This window comes from Pituophis catenifer, unplaced genomic scaffold (assembly GCF_029215685.1).
Source record: "Pituophis catenifer annectens isolate HBS135680 unplaced genomic scaffold, rPitCat1.0.hap2 SCAF_5, whole genome shotgun sequence".
In the NCBI taxonomy this organism is placed as follows: domain Eukaryota; kingdom Metazoa; phylum Chordata; class Lepidosauria; order Squamata; family Colubridae; genus Pituophis; species Pituophis catenifer.
Window position 1 is genome coordinate 7,067,640 of NW_027256885.1, and position 20,277 is coordinate 7,087,916.

The 20,277-nt window shown below is 49.3% G+C and overlaps 1 protein-coding gene across 3 annotated transcripts in view; it reads right to left on the bottom strand.

Moving 5' to 3' along the window:
- The window catches only part of NOS3 (nitric oxide synthase 3), a 48,234-nt gene that overhangs the window by 22,419 nt on the left and 5,538 nt on the right, over nt 1–20,277 (bottom strand). For 2 of the 3 annotated variants that reach the window (XM_070944602.1, XM_070944603.1), the window contains exons 8-21: nt 19,154–19,255; nt 17,620–17,814; nt 16,251–16,324; nt 15,949–16,093; nt 14,763–14,867; nt 13,327–13,394; nt 11,887–12,003; nt 10,232–10,406; nt 9,381–9,510; nt 8,830–8,908; nt 7,969–8,156; nt 6,745–6,914; nt 5,595–5,805; nt 4,485–4,572 (exon numbers count right to left, since the gene is read on the bottom strand). In XM_070944602.1, coding sequence (XP_070800703.1) covers nt 4,485–4,572; nt 5,595–5,805; nt 6,745–6,914; nt 7,969–8,156; nt 8,830–8,908; nt 9,381–9,510; nt 10,232–10,406; nt 11,887–12,003; nt 13,327–13,394; nt 14,763–14,867; nt 15,949–16,093; nt 16,251–16,324; nt 17,620–17,814; nt 19,154–19,255 — 1,847 coding nt within the window. Of the gene's footprint in view, nt 1–4,484; nt 4,573–5,594; nt 5,806–6,744; nt 6,915–7,962; nt 8,157–8,829; nt 8,909–9,380; nt 9,511–10,231; nt 10,407–11,886; nt 12,004–13,326; nt 13,395–14,762; nt 14,868–15,948; nt 16,094–16,250; nt 16,325–17,619; nt 17,815–19,153; nt 19,256–20,277 lie in introns of all 3 variants that reach the window. The other variant, XM_070944604.1, reaches the window with a different exon arrangement.

The following is a 20,277-nucleotide window of genomic DNA, read 5'->3' on the forward strand; positions in this document are numbered from 1 at the left end:
AACATTTTAATATAAATCAATTAGTTATATAACTACCTTTTTGTATATTAATCAATATGAACATGAATATTCCAATTATTTCCATGCAATCCAATTTCTTACAAATCAATTAATTATATTTACCAATAATAATAAACCAAATAATTTCCCCATATTCCTCCAAACCACAACTTAACCATTTCCGCTTTCAACACAATATACAATTAATAGTATCTCAATTATTACAATTCCCTAGTTAAATAGAGCTTTTTTTCTTTTGTGTTTTAAAATCTTGAACTCTCCTCTTTTTCCCTAAATTTCCCATTGTTTGCACCTACCTTTTTTGGTGAGGAAAAAGAAAAGAAATCTGCCTGCCTAATTTTCCAACGTTGCAGCAACAACAAAGCCAACAGCCTGCTTTACTTTCAGTTTCCTTTTTCAGCATAGCTAGGGGGAAAAAAATTGCTCCAGCACTCTTTGCAAACAAGCAGCAGAGCCCTGAGCAAAACAGCTGAGAGCAAATCAGCTGAGAGTCAGGAGCCGATCTAATCAACGGGCTAATTAGCCTATGCTGAAGCTCTGCAGGCCAATAAAATTACAAAAAAACACCGAACCATTTGTTAAATTGCTGGCTCGCCCGCCCCTCACCCACCACTATTTATTGGCAATAAATAGTGGTGCGGAGGGGCACGGCAGAATCCCACCACTGGCTATAGGGCGGCCCTTTGAAGCCCCGCGGCAAGAATTTAAACAGTTTTTTTTCCTCTAGCCATCAGCTGGGACTCAGGAGGCAGCAATAGATTGGGAGTGGGCGAGGTAAGCAAATGGCCGGCGATCCAACAGAGCAGAGAGTGAGGGTGAGTGAAGGCGTGGGGGGGGGGCGAGAGAGGGCTTTGGCGACCCCTGTGAAATGGCCGTTCGACCCCCAAAGGGGTCGCGACCCCCAGGTTGAGAACCGCTGAAATAGAACAAGCTAGAAGATAGTTAAATATTAGAGGGAGATATAGTGGAAAATATATTAGAAATTGGAGTAAATAAAATATGCCTTTGAGAGAAATCTGTGTAATATGTAAACTGAGAAAAAAAAACCTAAGGTAAACTGATTTGAGGATAAGGGTCAAAGGATTAAAATTAGATAAAATGTTGTTTTATAAAATATAATAAAAATGGAGTGGCATTGAATTGAAACTAAGAATAAATGGTGATAAAATTGTAAGGTAAACACTTAACGAGGTTAGAATATTGTAAAAATTATTTTGATATGACTTGTATAAGATATAAGGTAAAGAAGAATAAAGATATGTTTAGAATTGTTATGCAGATGTAAAAATGAGTGAAAGTGAATTTGAAACTAATTTTGGATAGATATAATGGATTTATATAGATGAAAATGTTAAATTTGAGGTAAAATTGGTTTTTTCTTAAGTTTTGAATTTCTTTTTTATCTTCTTTTTTTTTCTTTTTTTGTTTATTTATAAAAGATGTAATGGAAATTGTGAATTGAGCTTGTGAAAGGAATGTAAGCGTGGTAACCATCTATGACCGGATCGAGATTTTTGCTCTTGAAAGTTATGTTTTTATGTTTAAATTTGAAAAAATAAATGAAAAATATTTACAAAAAAAAAAAAAAGAAATTACAGTGGTACTGAAAAAAGGGACTTGAGACCATTTTTCACAATTACAACCATTTGAGCATACCCGTGGTCACATGGTCTACATTTGGATACTTGTCTCAACCGACTCACGTTTATGTCGGTTGCAGTGTCCTGCGATCTCCTTTTGTGACCATTGGACGAGCCAAGTCAAGGGGGTGGGAAAGTCAGATTCACTTAACAACCGTGTCGCTAATTTAACACCCACAGGGATTCACTTAAGTCAGCGGTTCTCAACCTGGGGGTCGAACGACCATTTCACAGGGGTCGCCAAAGCCCTCTCTCGCCCCCCCCCCCCATGCCTTCACTCACCCTCACCCTCTGCCTCTGTTGGATCGCCCGGTCGCCGTTGGCTTACCCCGCCCACTCCCAATCTATTGCTGCCTCCGGAGTCCCAGCTGATGGCTAGAGGGAAAAAAAACTTTAAATTCTTGCTGCGGGGCTTCAAAGAGCTAACTGCAAAGAGGTAAATTCCTGGAGCAGATTTTTTTCCCTCTAGCTGAAAACGCGAAATTGAAAGTAAGCAGGCTGCAACGTGACAAAATGAGGCAGAGAGATTTCTTTTTCTTTTTCCTCACCAAAAAAGGTAGGTGCAAAACTGCAAACAATGGGAAATTTAGGGCAAAAGAGGAAAGTTCCAAGATTTTAAAACACAAAAGAAAAAAAGCTCTATTTAACTAGGGAATTGTAATAATCGAGATACTATTAATTGGTTAAGTTGTGGTTCAGAGGAATATATGGGGGAAATTATTTGGTTTATTATTATTGGTAAATATAATTAATTGATTTGTAAGAAATTGGATTGCATGGAAATAATTGGAATATTCATGTTCATATTGATTAATATACAAAAAAGATAGTTATATAACTAATTGATTTATATTAAAATGTTGAATTTGTATTAAACAACTGTATTACATAATTAATGTGAGGATGGATATAAAAAGATAACAATGCAAAGGGGTATAATATAGAATAGAAGGGAAAAATTGAATTTGATTAAGATTAGAGATGAGGATGAAGGGTAATATTGGTTTTTTTAAAAAATAGATGAGGAATAAATATGGTAAAAAGGAAATATAGAAATTGTAAATTTAATTGAAATGACTAAATACTGTGTTGGAAGAAATATCCTTCTGGATTCTGCTCCAAGTGAGGAAAAAGACACTGGAAACATGGAGACTGCTTGGAAAGATGGTTTAATGGTGGACAGGATCACATGGCTTGATGGGGCCCATTGTGTTAGTTTCTGTTGCTATTGTGTTGCAAATGTCCTTTGACAAAGGATTGACTTTCTGCCTCTGGCCCATTAACAAAGGGTGGGGGGCAGGAAGGTGGGAGCTGCTTTGTCTGTAAAATATGCTTCTCCATTTCTCATCCAGGTAGGGAAATATAATATTCTGCCTTTTTAATATTTCCCAAAATATTTCATTCTTCTAGGAAAGGGGTGGGTGCTAACCTCCTACAACTGTTTAAATTTGTGAACCGGCCAAATACTCTGTTCAAAGAAAATACGTTGTATGTGTGTATGTGTGTTTCTAATTATTGCTATTTATTGCTATTTGTTCTCTTTGATTCTTTAAAGTTTAACAATTCATTCTTTATCTTAATATCTTAATATTTGTTTGGGGTTGGCTTTCTTCTCTTTCATCTTTTTTATTGTACAGCAATCTTTCTCCTCAAACCTACCACCTCTGTCTTTTCTTTCTTACTTACTTTCTCTTCCCCCCTCTTCTTCTTCTCCCTACTTCCTCTTTCTTTCTCTTTCTCCTCCTCTCTTCCTCCTTCTCTTACCTTCACTCCTACTCTAATTTCCCTTCCCTTCCTTCATCCCTCTCTATTGCTGTATCCTTTTATGCATATGGACTACTCAGAGGGCTGAAAAAGTTATTTTTGACTGGTCCTCGCACTTTTGACCAGTCCTCAAACTTACGACTGTCCTCACAATTTACGTATTTGCGCTATCTTGTCACCATGGTGAAGAGAAGCAGTTGTGAAATGAGTGACACGGTTGTTAAGAATGGTACAATGGGCATAAATGATGACCAGTCATAACTGCGAAGACCGGTCAAAAGTGCGAGGACCTGTCAGAAATCACATTTTTCAGCCCTCTGGGTAGTCCTTTTGGGCACAGGGACTACTCAGAGGGCTGAAAAAGTTATTTTTGACTGGTCCTCGCGCTTTTGACCAGTCCTCGAATTTACGACTGTCCTCACATTTTACGTTTTTTGCCCTATCTTATACCATGTTGAAGAGAAGCAGTTGTGAAATGAGTGACATGGTTGTTAAGAATGCTGCACAGGCATAAATGTGAGGATGGTCATAAGTGTGAGGACCAGTCAAAAGTGCGAGGACCTGTCAGAAATGACTTTTTTCAGCCCTCTGAGTAGTCCCTATACATATAGCCATGGCCACCCGGTCACATGACCAGCTAGCCACGCCCACCCAGTCACATGACCTCCAAGCCACACCCACAAAATAAGCCATGCCCACAGAACCAGTAGTAAAAAAATTTAGAACCCACCCTTGGTTGGGGGTCACCACAACATGAGGAACTGTATTAAAGGGTCGCGGCATTAGGAAGGTTGAGAACCACTGACTTAAGTAATCTGGCAAGAAAGGTTGTAAAACGGGAAAAAGTTACTTCACAAATTTCTCACTTGGCAACATAAAATTGTGGTCGTAAGTTGAGGACTACCTGTATCTTTGGGGGAGGGAGCAACTGCCTCAGAAACAGAGCCCTCCCCCTTCACTTGAGAGCATCTCAGTGCAACTGCCCTGGAAAGAGGAATGATGTGTTGGAGAGAAAAAAGCACATTGAAGGACTCCGATTCCCATGGGGAGCTTCCTTACCTTCGGACAAAAGCCGGCACCATCTCACCCAGAGAGAGCTGGGACAGCCATGTGGAACAGACTCCATAGTGCATGGGGCCCTTCCCATCTAGGGGACAAAATGGAAACACTATCATGAGCCCTATGGAATTGCCTTCTACCCACCAGTTCCCGCCCCAGCTAACTCGCTGCCGGACAATTGAATCATTCAATTTCATTTCTTAAAAGAAATGTTAAAATTATTTTAATTTTTATCATTCATGTTTCATTCGGCCCCTCCTGTTGCAGCCTTTTATGATTCTATTCCACTGGGTTTTTTTGATATTACTGTAACTCTTGTCCCGTAGTAGCGAGTTGTCCTGAGGCAAATTGTCTGCGGCGATTTGTTCCACAGCAAATTGGCTGCAAATTGTCCCACCGTAAGTTGTCCCGCAGCTAGTTTCCCACAGTGAGTTTTCCACAGCGAGTTGCCCCACAGCATGTTGGCTGCAGCAAATTGCCTGTGGCAAGTTGCCTGTGGCCAGATGGCCGCGGTGAGTTACCCGTGTCAAGTTAGCCACATTGAATTATTATAGCCCTGCACCAGGGGTGAAATGCTCCCGGTTCAGACTGGATCGCCCGATCCGGTAGCGATGGCAGTGAGTGGTTCGGAGAACCGGTAGCAAAAATCCCTGCGCCCCCCACACCATGCCCAGCTGAGCCGCACGATCATCAGAGGCTTTTTTTTTTTTTTTACTTTTTAAAACCTGACGAAAAAATGCTTTTACAAGTAAAAAAAAAAGCCTCTGATGATCACGCGGCTCAGCTGGGATCATCAGAGGCTTTTCAAAGCATTTTTTTCTGCAACCTCCTGGCCGAAGAGGTGGTAAAAAAATGCTTTGAAAAGTCTCTGATGATCCCAGCTGAGTTGCCTGATCGGCAGAGGCTTTTCAAAGCATTAGAAAAAATGCTTTGAAAAGTTAAAAAAAAAAAAAAAGTTGGCCACGCCCACACAGTCACATTACCCCCACCACCAAGCCAGGCCCACAGAACCGGTAGTAACAAATTTTACATTTCACCCCTGCCCTGTGCTGCACAGCGGTGCGATGTATCCTCCCTCTGAGGCGCCCCAACGTCCTCCTGTCCACTCACCCTGACTGCGGTAGTTGAGCACGGCTACAGTGAGGTGCAGCTCCCCTGGGTGGGCGTCGGGCGCAGAGCTGACAGAGTACTGGTGGGCCTGCAGCAGGGGCAGCTGGGTGAGCAACAGCGAGGTAGGCAGCACCACCGAGGGGAACTCCTCCAACAGCTCCACGACCGTCGGGCACCGGAACCACTTCCATTCCTCGTAGAGAAGAGAGTCCTGTGGGCACAAGAATCGGCACTCAGGATGTCGACGGAGCGTGAAATCAGGAAAAGCGAAGCACGGCTGAGGCCGGGATGGGCATCGAAGGGCACTTGGAGGGGTCAAGAGGGAGTGAGCTTCCTTCAGACAAAATACAGGTAGTCCTCGACTTACAGCAGTTCACTTAGTGACCGTTCAAAGTTCCAACTAGTGAAAAAGTGACTTACGACCGGTTTCAGACTTACAACGGTTCCAGCATCCCCGGTCATGTGATCTAAATTAGGACGCTTGGCAGCTGACTCCTATTACACGAATGAAGACAATTGAGTCATATTTATGATGGTCGCACTGTCCCAGGGGTCCCGGGATCACCTTTTGCGACCTTCTGACGAGCAAAGGTGTCGATTCACTTAACAACTGTGTGACTAATTTAACAATGGCGCCAATTCTCAATGGGGTAAAAGTTGCTCACAACTGTCTCGCTTAACAACGGAAATGTTGGGCTGAATTGCGGTCGTAAATCGAGGACTACGTGCAATTAAATGAAGTTTGAATTAAGCTTTGTGCATATGCCGGCCTACCACCTAATCCGGCAGGCTGAGCCCTTGTGGCGCCTGAGGCACGAGAGACAAGCCACAAAGAAAGTTAAGATGAGCATAAGCTTAAAGGCCTGAGTAATCCTTTCTGAATGAATAACAGAATAACACAGGTGGAAGGGACCTTAGAGGTCATCTAGTTCAACCCTCTGCTCAAGCAGGAGATCTCCCAGGTCCCTTCCAACTCTGTAATTCTGTAAGGGTCTCCTTCTCAAGCAAGGAGTTGGACTAGATGACCTCTGAGGTCCCTTCCATGATTCTGTAATTCTTCTAGGGTCTTCTGCTCGAGCAGGGAGTTAGACTGGATGATCTCCAGGGTCCCTTTCAACTCTGTGATTCTCCGTTCAAGCTCCGTTCCTACCTGGCTGAGCCGTTGTAGCTTCTCCCGCTCACCCCGGTGTTCAGCCAGGGTGGCCAGTAATTGGAGCAGCTGTGGGCTGGGTGCCGTGGTGATGTCCAGGAAGTAGGTGAGTGCCTGGCGCAGGGTGCAAGGGGGCAGGCAGTGGCTGGGCACCCACATTCGTTTCACACCTACGATGGAGAGAGAGAGAGAGACGGGAGAGAGGGCAGTGGAGTGAAGCGTGACACGAGTCCCCAAACCAGGCTCCAGCTCACATACGACAGTCCGGGACCATTTGAAGTTTCAACAGCTGTGAAAAAAAAGTGTTTTTCACACTTACGACCGTTGCAGCATCCCTGTGTCTGAATTCGGATGCTCGGCCACAGACTCGTATTGATGACGGTCACATGATCCCCTTTTGTGACCATCCGATGAACACAATGGGAAAGTCATAGAACTAACCTGATGACTGTAGAGATTCGCCTAATGACTGTGGCAAGAAAGGTGGTAAAACGGGACAAAATTCAGAACAATCATGGGGGTCCTCGACTTAAGACCGTTTGTTTAGTGACCATTTGAAGTCTCGACGGCAGTGAAAAAAGTGACTTGGGGCTGTTTTTCACACTTACAGCCATTGCAGTATCCCTGTGTCAAAATTTGGACGCTGGCAACAGACTCGTATTTATGATGGTCGCAATGTCCCAGGGGTCACATGATCCCCTTTTGCTACCATCTGACAAGCAGAGTCGATGGGGGAGCCACTTAATGACCGTGCAACAAACCTGGGGGATTTGCTTAATGACCATGGCAAGAAAGGTGTAAGACAGGACCAAATTGAGAACAATTATTTCACTTAGCAACTGGACTTTTGGGCTCAATCCTGGTCATAAACCAAGGACTTGCTGTAACTCTAGGCTCAACTGTGGTCATAAGTCGAGGAGTGGGCCAATTGTGGTTGTACGTCAAGGACTACCTGAAATTCTGGGCTCAATTGTGGTCGTAAATTGGGGATGACCTGTAATTTTGGTCACAATTGTGGTCGTAAGTCCAGGAGTCCCGGCAGGCTCCTGCCCCCCCGGGTGGGGGGTATGAGCATTTGCTGGAAGGCAAGGCACCCCTGTGGTCTCGCACCCCATTTTCGTGTGTAGGTGAGGCTGCCCTGGGCCTCCCTGCATTCAGGCACAGGCATGCAAATCGGGGCAACAGGCTCCACCCCCTGGACTCCTCTGTCTTCCTGGCTCTCACCCTCGGTGCCTGCCTCCAGGGTCTCCACGGCGACAGGCTCCTCGGCCGGCGGGGCGTCCTGGACCAGCTGCATCAAGGCCTCTACCAGCTCCGGCCGGTTGGCGGGGAAGATGCTGACGTGGTCGCCAGATTGGTAGTGCAGCTCCGGTTGGTCTCCCATCTGTAACCGTACCAGGATGGTGGCCCGGCTGGTGGGAGGGGGCATGGCGTCAGTGAGTGTGGAGCCCCCCACGCCATCTGAATCGATGCCAAGAGGGGTGCTAGGGCTGTGCTCCATGAAGGTGGTTGCATTGGGACTCCTGCCCTGAACCCTGAGGGTGGACTACGTGACCTCAGAGGTCCCCTCAATTCTAGGTCTGCAGATGAAATACAGGTAACCCTCGACCAACCAAAGTTCGTTTAGTGACAGTTTTTTTCAGCACTGAAAAAGACCGTTGTTCACACTTACGACCATTGGGATTGCCTGAGACAAATTCAGACTTTTGGCTGACGACTCAGATTTAGGACGGTCGCAAGTGTCCTGGGCTCGGGTGAATCCCCTTTTGCGACCTTCGGATGAGCCAAGTCAACGGGGAAGCCGGATTCGCTTCGTGACTGTGTGACTAATTTAAAACCACTGCAGGGATTCATTTAATGACTGTGGCAAATGGGGCAAAACCCACTGAATGAATGTCTCTCTTAGTGACATACGTGCGCAGCAGTTGAGAACTACCTGTATCTCCATGGAGTTGAGCTCAGCCGTGGGGTGATGAAACCAGGAGAGCAGAGGGGAGGGGGGCTATGGAATTCAGGAGGGACCCTTCCACCTACCCCCTACCTGCAGAAGGGGGGCACCTCCCACCCCACCCCAAGGACTCTCACCCGGAATCGGCACTCTGCAGGTTCTTGACCGAAATGACATAGCACGGAAACACTTTGCGTTTGTGCATCTTCGTCAGATCTGGGGTGGGAGGCACAGGGAGAGAAAAAGAGATGGTTCAGCCATGCAAGTGGGGAGGGGTATGCATCTCCCCCCAGGGTCTCCCCACGCTGAAGCCAGGCATTCCTAAAAAGAGGGGAGCACCATTTCTGGTCAGAAAGTCCCACCGGCGTATTTGAGGAGGGGGGTGGACGTGAGCGAACCTGGGGGAGGAAAGCTGGCGCATCAAACAGGATCTTTTGGAGAGGAGGGGGGCAGAGGAGGAGGGGGGCAAAGAGAATGGTTTCATGCAAGTGCCACTTTCACACATGCTGCTCCGTGTGCTCGCCTCCCACTTGTGCAGCTCACTTTTGCAACAAGCCGTGGCCCAATATCGGGTTGTGGACCTGGAGATTGGGAACACCACCAAGGTATGTGCCAATTGGCCAGGCCGAATCAGGGGGAGGGGGGGAGGGAGGGGGCTGCTCTGACCACCCCCTTCCCCCTACTCTACCTGCCAGGAGGTCAAAGGTGGTGCTGGGTTGGGCCAGGACCCGGTGCCGGTTGCGCTTCCAGCTGCAGCGATTGGAGAAAACCTCGGTGGAGACAGAGTCAGACTCTACGCAGAAGGCGTCACAGGCAGCCTGTAAGGAAGAATTTGGAGGAGGTCAGGGAGGGGCACCTGCGGGCAACCTCCCCCCACCCAGGTGCATCTTCTGGGCAGGAAACAGGTAGTCCTTGGCTTACAACAGCTCGTTTAGTGACCATTCAAAGTTACAACGGCACTGAAAAAAATGACTTAGGACCATTTCCACACTTCTAACCCTCGCGGCATCCCAATGGTCACACAATCAACATTCAGACACCTGGCAATTGACCTATTTATGACAGTCGCTGTGACCCAAGATCATGTGATCCCCCTTTTGCGACCTTCTGTGAAGCAAAGTCAATGGGGGAAGCCTGATTCGCTTAACGACCACGTTGCTAACTTAACGACTGTGGGCATTCGTTTAACCATGGTGGCCAAAGGTCGCAAACCGTGTTCCACTTAATGATGGTGTGGCTAACTGAACAACCGCAGGGATGCAAGTAACCACCGCGGCAAGAAAGGTCGTAAAAACGGGGCAAAGCTCGCCTCGCAAATGTCTCACTTAGGAATGGGAATTGGGTCGTAAGCCAAGGACTACCTGCACACACTTCCCCAGCTGGCCACCAGGTGGCAGAGATGCCTTTCCCAAGGAGATGGGGAGGAGCCCAAGTGTTTCCATGAACACTTGGCTGTTTCTGAGCAGGAGGGCTGCTGGGAGGAGGGGGTTCGCTCTTGTGGGGTTGGGGGGCCCGATCCCACCACTGCCCCACACCCACCTTGAAGACGCTGGAGGCCCAGGTGCGAAAGGACTCCTCCTGGCCACAGAGTTCGTCCCCTTCGCCCAGGGGCAGGATCCGCTCGCCACCCAGCTCCTCCAGCCGGGTGTCCACTGCGTGGGCGAAGGCACAGAAATGGGGATACGCGCGGGATCCCAGCCCAAAGACGGAGAACCTGAGGAGACGAAGATGGTCCTGAGCATCTTCTTCCCTCCGGGGCTCAATTCAAGCTGGAGGAGGGGAGCTCTTTGCCTGGGACCAAACTTGGAGGAGGTGCGTCGCTTCTTCCACCCCACAGCTTGGACAATTCTGAACTTCCGCCCAAAGAGGAGGAGAGGTCTTCTGTGCCCCCCGTTTCTGCTGTTCTAGGAGCGCCCTTGAAGACAGGGAACCTGAGGCTGCTCCTCTAAAATATGATGGTCGCGGAGCAGGGCAGAAAGAGGGGCAGGTTTCACAGAACGGCAAGTGATGCCTGGATAACAAGAGGGCAATCTCAGCACCTCCTTCCTCCTCCAGAAGGGACGTTTCTCTTCCTTGAGGATCGTTACGGTCGGATAAACCAGGGGTCCACACAACCCCTGGTCCACAAACCGCTACCGGGCCTTGCGCCGTTTGGAACCCGAAGTGGCAGGTAAGCATGCGCTATACACGCAATCTCCCTTTGTGTGAGCAGCAGACGAGAGCGTACATGTGTGCTCCATTTCTGTGCCCGCCACGCACACAGAACCATCCAAAAAGCCGGAAAGGTTAAGATAAACTATCATTAGCTAGGATGAAACCCACGAGTGTCTGCCCCCAGATGGACCTCATAAGCCAACATTCGTCCTGTATCCTGGCTATAAACTAGACTTCGCCTTCCCTTGCTGGCTGTAAAAGGTATACAGGGAATCCTCAGCTTACGACTGTTTGTTTAGTGACTGTTCAAAGTTACGATGGCTCTGAAATAGCGGAACGTAGGACCATTTTTTCACACTCACGACCGTTGTGGCATCTAATCAACATTCAGAGGCTTGGGAAGTGACTCATATTTATGACGGTCGCAAGGTCCCAAGGCAAGGCCGTCCTCTTTGGCGACCTTCTGACTGGCCAAGTCCACTGGGAAGCCCGATTTGCTTAATGACTGTGCTGCTAACTTAACAACTGGAGTGATTCACTTAACAACTGTGGCGCAAAAAGGTCACAAAATGGGAGCAAACTCAGCCACATGAAATTTGGGGCTCCATCGTGGTCATAAGTTGAGGACTAGCTGCAACGATAGGGATAAAATTAATATTTCAGTTGCCATGGATCTGTTATGTTATGTTTTAATGCATTTGATTCTTGGTGGAATTCAAAATGGCTGGGAGGAATGCAAGGGGTCCCCCAAAAGACTGGGAGGGGCCTGAGAGACCCTCCCCGGCCTGAGGGGCGGAGCAAAGGACTGTCAATCAAGAAGGGGGAGAGAGAGAGAGAGAGAGACTCTTCCCCTTTTCCGGAACTGGCCTTGGAGCCAAGATGGCAAAGGGAGGAACCGTGGGTCGTAGGAGCACACACACACCCCAGCGAGTATATGGCAACCCCCTCCCATCCCTATGGAAAGCCCTGCGAGTCTCAGCCCCACCCCCCAGCAAGACCCGGGCTGGGGTCCTGGCTTCTGCCTGGCTGCCGGAACCCACCTGAGGGTCCCCAGGGCCCCCGCACAGTCGGTGTTGCTGGACTCCCGGCGCTTCCTCTTCCAGAAGGCCACCGAGGGATCCAACTGGGAGATGCTGTTGAAACGCATCTTGTAGCTCCTGAGGGAGGGAGGGAGAGGGAGGGAGGAAAGAAGGAAGAAAACAGGGAGGGTGAGAAGGAAATAAGGAAGGGTGGCAGGAAGGGAGGGAGGGAGGGAGGAAGGAGAGAGGGAGGGAGGAAGGAAAGAGCGAAAGAGGAAGAAAAGAGAGGGAGGGAGGGAGAGAGGGAAGGAAGGAAGCAGAGAGGGTGGAGGGAAGGGAGGAAGCAAGGAAGGAAGAAAAGGGAGGGAGGGAGAGAGAAGGGAGGGAGGGGGAAAGGAAGGAAGAAAAGGGAGACAGTGAGGGAGAGATGGAAGGGTGGGAGGGAGGAAGGGAGAAGGAGGGAAGGAAGGAGTGAGGAGGGGGCGGAAAGGAAGGAAGGGTGGGAAGAGGAGGGAGGGAGAAAAAAAGAGGGAAGGAGCGAGGGAAGGAAGGGTGGGAGGGAGGGAGGGAGAGAGGATGGAGAGGAGAGTGGGAGGTATTGAGGAAGGAAGGAAAGAAATGGGTGGAGGGAGGGGAGAGGTATGAGAGATTGAGGAAAGAAGGAAGGGGGAGGGAAGGAGGGAGGAAAGAGAGAGGGAGGAAGGAAAGTGAAAGGAGAAGGAGAAGGAAGGAATAAAGTTTAATACCGTAAATATTGGTAGATGTAAGCCACATGGATCATAATTCTTTGGGGCTCCAGAAATGAGTTCAGAGCATGGCTTCTGATGCCCAGGGACCAGAGGATGCCAACATCTGGAGCAATTTTCCAAAGACCCGTTGCACTTAAGGTAAGTGGGGAATAAGACTCCATCTTAGGGGCTGCCCCAGATGTTTGTGAATGTAAGTTATGGGAACTGAGGTCTCATAAGCCACCTTCCCAGTCTTGTATCTCCCAAGTATGCTGGACTTCAAGTCCCATAACCGTGGATGAAGGTCCACCACCTTTGGAGAAGGGGGCTCTAATGCCATTGATCTGCTACAATGTGGGATGGGGGTCTTCATACGGTTCCTGTTATAATCCTGTGGCGGTTGACTCACAAGGACCCCCCACCAACCAGATGCCAGAAGCTTCCTTCAGGCCCTCAAAGAACTCCAACGTCATTCTTTCCAGAATGTGCCTTCATTGGGACTTCCCAAAATGTACAGTTGTTCAACATGCTGATTCCATCCACAATCAACCTCTGAAGACCTTTCCTGCAGAGGGTTCCTTGCCCAGATGAGGGCCAGAACTGGGGAGGTCCCCTAGAGGAGAAGGTCCAAGCTGAAGGACCTTCAACCAATCTTCAGCAGCTGAACCCACAGCTGGTTCAGAGAAGGCCTCAAGACCTAACTAGGAGAGAGAGAAGAGGTGGCAAGGCTTACTTCTGAAACTCCGGCTCAACAGTTCCGAGATAAGGGCAGGACATCTCCATCAAGGCCTTGGAGAAACTCTGGAACGAAAAAGAACCAACCAAGGAGAGAAGCAATCTAGAACTAAGGAGAAACTTCCTAACAGTGAGAACAATTAATTTAGTGGAACATTTCCAGTTTTTGTGGGTGCTCCATCACTGGAAGCTTTCAAGATGAGACTAGACAACCATTTATCTGGAAAGGTACAAGGTCTTCTGGACTAGAAGACCTCCAAGGTCTCCTCCAACAATATTATTCTATAATCCCACATCAATTAATCAGTAGAAAAAAATATTTCCAGAAGTTATGGGTGCTCCATCAGTGGAGGCGTTCAAGAAGAGATTGGACGATCTGTTGTCTGAAATGGTACAGGGTCTCCTGCTTGAGCAGGGGGTTGGACTAGAAGATCTCAAAGGTCCCTTCCAACTCTATTAGTCTATGTTCTAAGTAACTGAGGCAGATTTGAGGTCTCCTTTGGTACAAGGAAGAACCCAACCGGCCAGGACTTGCTGAAGGATGAGGTTGGTGTGAAACTTGGTGCCACCAGAGGGAGCAAAACTCTTATGTGGGCATCCATCCAACCACCATCACCCCCAGCACACCAGGGGGAGGACAACAGAAGGAATAAGGGGCAGCCTTGTTCAAAGATGGTGGTCACTGCTCAATGTACCCCAAGCTGCCCAGACTAGGAGGACTGATGGGTTAATGTCCACCTATCTTCTCATCTGTGAGGAACCTCAATCTCCAGAAGAAGAATTTGCAAATTGAAATCAGCCAGAAGAGGACCTCCAAAATAGTTTTCCAAAAAGCTTCTGGATTTTCTTGGGGGTTTTTTCCCCTTGAAAATGTTTAGCTTCTCATCCCAGAAGTTTCTTCAGTTCTTCAACCTTCTGGGAACTTCAAAAGCTCCTTGGATGAGAAGTGAAACATTTTCAAAGGAAGAACCCAAGAAAGTCCGATTGCAACCATGGGGCAACCATGACATGGAGGATTGAAAATCTCCATAGACATGGAGCCAAAGAGGACCACCGTATCTTCTAGAGAAGATAACCCAAATTGCTTCTGGGCATTCTGCCAACCACAGTAAGTTTACGGTTATCTGAAATACTGTGCCTCAGAATTGAGTTATTATTCTTTGGATTCTTGTCGGCTGTTAATGAAGTTAAATTAACAGCCCTTGTTCAGAAAAGACTGATTTAAACTGTACTTGTGTTCGAACAACTACTAAGAAAGCTCATTAGTAGTTCTTAATTAGTAAACTAAGGTTTGTACGGACTTTGTGCTGCGTTCTTTGGGGTCCGTAGCTGGGGCAGAACAGGGAGTTGAAGTCCACGCATCATCCAGTCACCAAGATTGGGAGACCCTTGTCCAGATGGTCCATCCGCTTCGCCCCACGTTAAGGTCATTACCTCTCCATTTTCGGGTGGGTCCCCATTGCCAAAGGTGCTGGTGACCACCAGAACGAGGGTCTCGTGCTCCAAGGACACCACGTCATATTCATCGAGGCACATCACCTGGAGGGTGAGAGACACGGAAACACCATGAGATGGAAACTAGAACGTCTTCCATCTCCACCTGCCACTGATCTGGGCCTCCAATTGTTGAGGGTATCTGCTGAGGGTTCCTGAGATGAAGGAGGTTGACCATTTGGGGGAAGGAAGGGCTGTTCTCCTTCTTTATGCCCTGCATGGCGTCCCCAGTGAGATGTTCTCCTGGACCAGACAGAAGGAAGCGTGTAAGAAGGAAGAGTTGGGAGCTCCACCCCAGGTCCCTCACTCATTACATGTATCAACCAGTTGACCAGAAAGGCCTTGTTACAACGCGACCTGGTCTTGCATTCTCTGAAGGTTCTCCTTCACCAACCAACCTTCTCCCAAATGATGGACATACAAGTCAGGGATGGGTTCTAAATTTTTTTACTAACGGTTCTGTGGGCGTGGCTTATTTTGTGGGCATGGCTTGATGGTCACGTGACAATTATTTAGGATTTAGCAGAGGTACTGGTCTACCAGGTTTTTAACTGCTTGCAGAGCTGTACCGATCTACCCATATATTTTTGCAGGCACTGGTCTACCCATTTATTTTTGCAGGCACTGATCTACTCATTTGTTTTCTTTTAACACTGATCAATTGTAGGGCGGCCCTTTGAAGCCCCTCCACAAGAGGTTAAACAGTTTTTTTTCCCTCTAGCCATCAGATGGGACTCAGGAGGCAGCAATAGATTGGAGGTGGGGCCAAATAAAAGGTAAGAATAACGCGGGGGGGTGCACGGGGGGTGGGAGGGGCGGGGGCGGGAGGGCGGGGGGGGGCAGAACCGGTTCAGTGACATCATATCGTCACCACTACCAGCTCAGGAGAACCGGGCTGAACCGGGAGGAACCCACCACTGATACAAGTCCAGTGGGTCAGAGACCATGCCTGACCCAGGTGTGGACTCCCTGAACCCAGATCACACAGCTTCTCCAGCCCCAGGACTTCTCCCACAACGCCATGAAGGTCCCGGTCCAGATGTCGTCCACCTTCTTCTTCAAGGACAGCTGGAGGCTAGCATCCTGCCGAGCTTCCTCAAACAAGGAGGGGTCCCGGCAGGCTCACCTTGGGTGCGAAGGCTGACTGGAAGAGCTCCTTCAAGTTGAAGGCGTAGGCCTTGGACTTGCCCATCTCCGAGGCGTAGAGGATGGTGGCTTTGACCCGTTGGGCCATCACATGACCCATCAGCTTGGCGGAGATCTTGACAGCGCTGGTGAGGGAAAGGAGAGCGGGGTTGCAGAGGCATGGACTCCTCAGGTCCATCCCACCTCCCACCTCATGATGGGGGTCATGAGACCAATGGGGCAGGTCTCATTCTTCTCCTCTGGTGGACCTCCTGGGTTTGGAGAACCCAAAGAAGGGCTTACTTGGCAATCTCTTTGAAGGTCTTCTTGCGGGTGATGGTGGTCCCTTTGGGGATGTAGGACTTCCAGGGGTCAGCCTGTGGGGAGAGAGGGTCTCTTCAGGGGAGGGACGGTGGGGGGAGGTCTGAGGCCCTCAGCTGGGTGAAGAGGGAGGGGCTGAAGGCCTCCTCCTGATGGGCTTCCTAGCTGTCCTTGGGGTCCCAGTGACTTGGGAAGGCCTCGACTTTCAACAGAACCATTTGTTTAGGGACTGTGGGAAGTTATGGCCCGGGAAAAGTGTCCTACAATGGGTCCTCACACTTACAGCCATCGGACATCTCCTCCTCCTCCTCCTCCTCCCTTCTTGTTTTCCTCCTTCTTTCTCCCTGTTTCTCCTTCTCCTTTCCCCTCCTTCTTTCTCCTTCTCCTCCTCCTCCTTTCTCCTCCTTTCTTCTTCCTCTTCTTTCTTTTTCCTTCTCCTCCTCCTCCTCCCCTCTAGTCCTCCTTTCTCCTTCTCCTTCTTTCTCCTTCTCCCCTCCTTGTCCTTCTCCTCTTTTCTTCTCCATCTTTCTTTTTCCTTCTCCTTCTCCTCCTTCTCCTCCTCCTCCCCTTTTGTACTCTCCTTTCTCCTCCTCCTCTTTCTCCCCTCGTCCTCACCTTGTCCTCCTCCTTTCTTCTCCTTTTCCTTCTTTCTCCTTCTCCTTTCTTTTTCCTCCTCCTCCTCCTTCTCCTCCCCTTTTGTCCTCTCCTGCTTTCTCCTTCTCCTTTCTCCTCCTTCTCCCCTCTTGTCCTTTCCTTGTCCTTGTCCTTGTCCTTTCTCCTTCTTCTCCTTCTTTCTCTTTCTCCTTCTTTCATTTTCCTTTTTCTTCTCCTCTTCCCCCTCTTGTCCTCTCCTTCTCCTTTCTCCTTCTTCTCCTTCTTTCTTTCTCCTCCTTTCTCCTTCTCCGCCTCTTTCTCCCCTCTTGTTCTTTCTCCTTCTCCTTCTCCTTCTTTCCTTCTCCTCCTCCTTCCCCCCTCCCGTCCTCTCTTTTCCTCTTTCTCCTTCTCCTTCTGGTTCTATTCCTTCTTTCTCCTTCTCCTCCTTCTCTCCCTTCCTTCTCCTTCTCCTTCCTCCTCCCTTCCCTCTTTCTTAACTCAGCTTCTGGGCCATCTTCCCTTTTTGTCATCCCACAAGAGTCTTTCTGAAGTCCTCTAAACATGTGGGGGGGGGGCATCCAAGTTCTAACTTAAAGCCCCCCCCAGGTGTGTGTTGTGTGTACCCTCCCAAATGTTGAATTAATTAACCAGGTGGCAATCAATAAGCAGCCACTAAAACTCTCAAGGGCTATGAAGGAAGCGCAGCCCCCCTCCCCAACAGTGAACTTGGGGGGGGGGAAGGGAGGGAAAAACCCACCTGGTATCGGAATCCGGGGGAGAGCTGGTAGTTGACCAGCTCCTGGTGGAAGACGGGGGTGAGGCTGCCGGAGATGGGGGGCACCAGCCAGACCCAGTCGGCTGGGCAGCCCCCCCGGATGCGCTGCTCGTTCTCCAGGTGCTTCATGAAGGACTCAGCCACCGCGTGGTGGTCCACGATGGTCACTTTGGCCAGCTGCGGAGAAGGACCGAGGGCGGGGGTCCCATCAGCCATCATCCCCCACACCCCCGAAGCCCCCTTCCCCTTCTGGACACCCCAAGGGTGAAAGGAAGGGTGGGGGGTCACCTTGCAGTGATGCAAAGCTGTCACCGGTTTAACCAAGAGAGAGAGAGAAGGAAAGAGAGAGGGGAGGAGAGGGGGGAAAGAGAGAGGGAGGGAGAGAGGGAAGATGGAAGGAAGGATCAAGAGAAGGAAAGAGAAAGAGGAAGGAAGGATAAAGAGAAGGAAATGGGGAAGGAAGGAAGGAAGGAAGGAAGGAAGGAAGGAAGGAAAGAAAGAAAGAAAAGGGAGGGAGGGAGGAAATAAGAAAAGAGAGAGAGAGAGGGAGGGAGGGAGGAAGGAAGGAAGGAAAAAAAGAAAGGAAGGAAGGGAGCTGAGGAAGGAAGAAAAAGAAAGAAAGAAAGAAAGAGGAAGGGAGGGAGGGAGGGAAGGAGGATGGAGGGAAGATGGAAGGAAGGAAAGAAGGAAGGAAGGAAGGCGAGAGACAGAGGAAGGCAGGGTCGGAAAGAGGGAGGCAGGGAGGGAGGAAGAAAGGAGGGAAAGAGAGAGAGAAAGGAGGGAGGGTGGAAGGAAGGAAAGAAAGAAGGAAGGAGGGAGGGAAGATGGAATGAATGAATGAATTAATGAATGAATTAATGAGTTGAAGGAAGGAAGGAAAAAGGGAAGAAGAAGGAAGAAAGAGGGAGAGATGGGGAGGAAGGAAGGAAGGAAGGGAAGGAGAGAGGGAGGAAAGCCCTTAGTCTGAGTGAAGCAAGCAGCTGGAGAGGACTGGGGTCAGGGTCTTCCCTGGAAAAGGGGCTGGGGGCTGGGGGAAGAGCTAGAGGAGGAGAGCTCCAAGGGGACCCGGCTGGCTGCAGGGAGGGGGGGGAGCTTCGACCTGGACCCTAAAGGAGATGATCAAGAAGGTCCACACAGGCAGTCCTCAACTTACAACCATCCATTTAGTGACCGTTCAAAGTTACAATGGCCCCGAAAGAAGGGACTCAGGGCTGAAGACCATTGCCTCATCCCCGCGATCCCCACTTGGACGCGCAGCAAACGGACTCATCTTTACGATGGCCGCAGCGTCCCGCGATCCCCTTTTGCGACCTTCTGGCCATTCAAATCCACGGGGAAAGCCAGATTCGGCTGAACGACCCCATGACTCGCTTAACAACCGCAGGGTTTCCGCTTAACACTGGCAGGAAAAAATGTGGGGCCACTTTCCCAGAAACAAACGTCTCACGTGGCGACCAAAATGTGCGGTTTGGTGGCCGTCGTAAGTCGAGGACTCTCTGTCCTGGTGGCCCTCTACCTGGAAGCTGTGCAGCACGGCCACATTCATCTCCACTGCCGCCTTGTCCTTCCAGAGGGAGAGGGTGGTTCCCGTGTCCAGACCCATCTTCCCGGCCACGCTCTGCAAGAAACGCTCCGGTTATGAGGGGCAGGAATCTGTCCAGGATGGACAACAGCTCCATTTGCAGAGAGAGGTTGCTAGGCATTTGGGAGGGGTGCCTGGGTTTGTTTGTTTTCTTTATTTTTAACCCGTTTTTAATATTTTTATAAACAACTCAAGGTGGCAAACCTATCCCTTTCTCCTCCTACTTTCCCCATAACAACAACCCTGTGAGGTAGGTTGCCCTGAGAGAGAGAGGGACTACTCCAAAGTCACTGGGCTGGCTTTCATGCCTCAGGCGGGACTAGAACTCCATCCATTGCTTTCTAGCCTGATGCTGCAACCACTAGACCAAACTGGCTCCCAGTTACCTGCCAGGACCCCATAGATCCTTGCAAGGGGGCTGCTGAAGGCGCTTCTCCTTGCTTTGGGGGAGCTCCGAGAAGCTTTGGGGGGACCCGGGCTAGTCTAAATGCCTCCCAGTTCTCTGTGGGGTCTCATTTTCCATTAGAGACCACCTGATGCCCACGGTTGGAGAGCCCAGCCAGTTGAACTAAACAACCCACCCCTGATTACAGGTTGTCCTCGACTTATAACGATTCATTTAGCAACCTTTCGAAGTTACAAAGGCACTGAAAAAAGTGTCTTAGGACTGTTGACACATGGTCAATATCCAGACGCTTGGCAACTGGTTCATACTTATCACCGTAGCAGCATCTCAGGATCGCACGGTCCCCTTTTTGCAGACAAAGTCAATGGGGAAGCCAGACTCACTTAACAACCGGGGGAGTAACTTATCAAGGGGAGGGGAACACTCCACTTAACGACGGTGGCAAGAAAACTTGTTGGACTCACTTCACCTATGTCCCGCTTAACAAAACTCACTTCACGTAGGTCTTGCTCCCTTCACAAAAGGGCCCAAACTCACTTCACGTAGGTCCCGCTTAACAGCAAAAAATATGATGCTCCATTGTGGTCATAAGGCGAGGATTACCAATATAGGGCAGAGACTTTCTAAGAGGGGCAGGTCTCCTTTCCCCCTC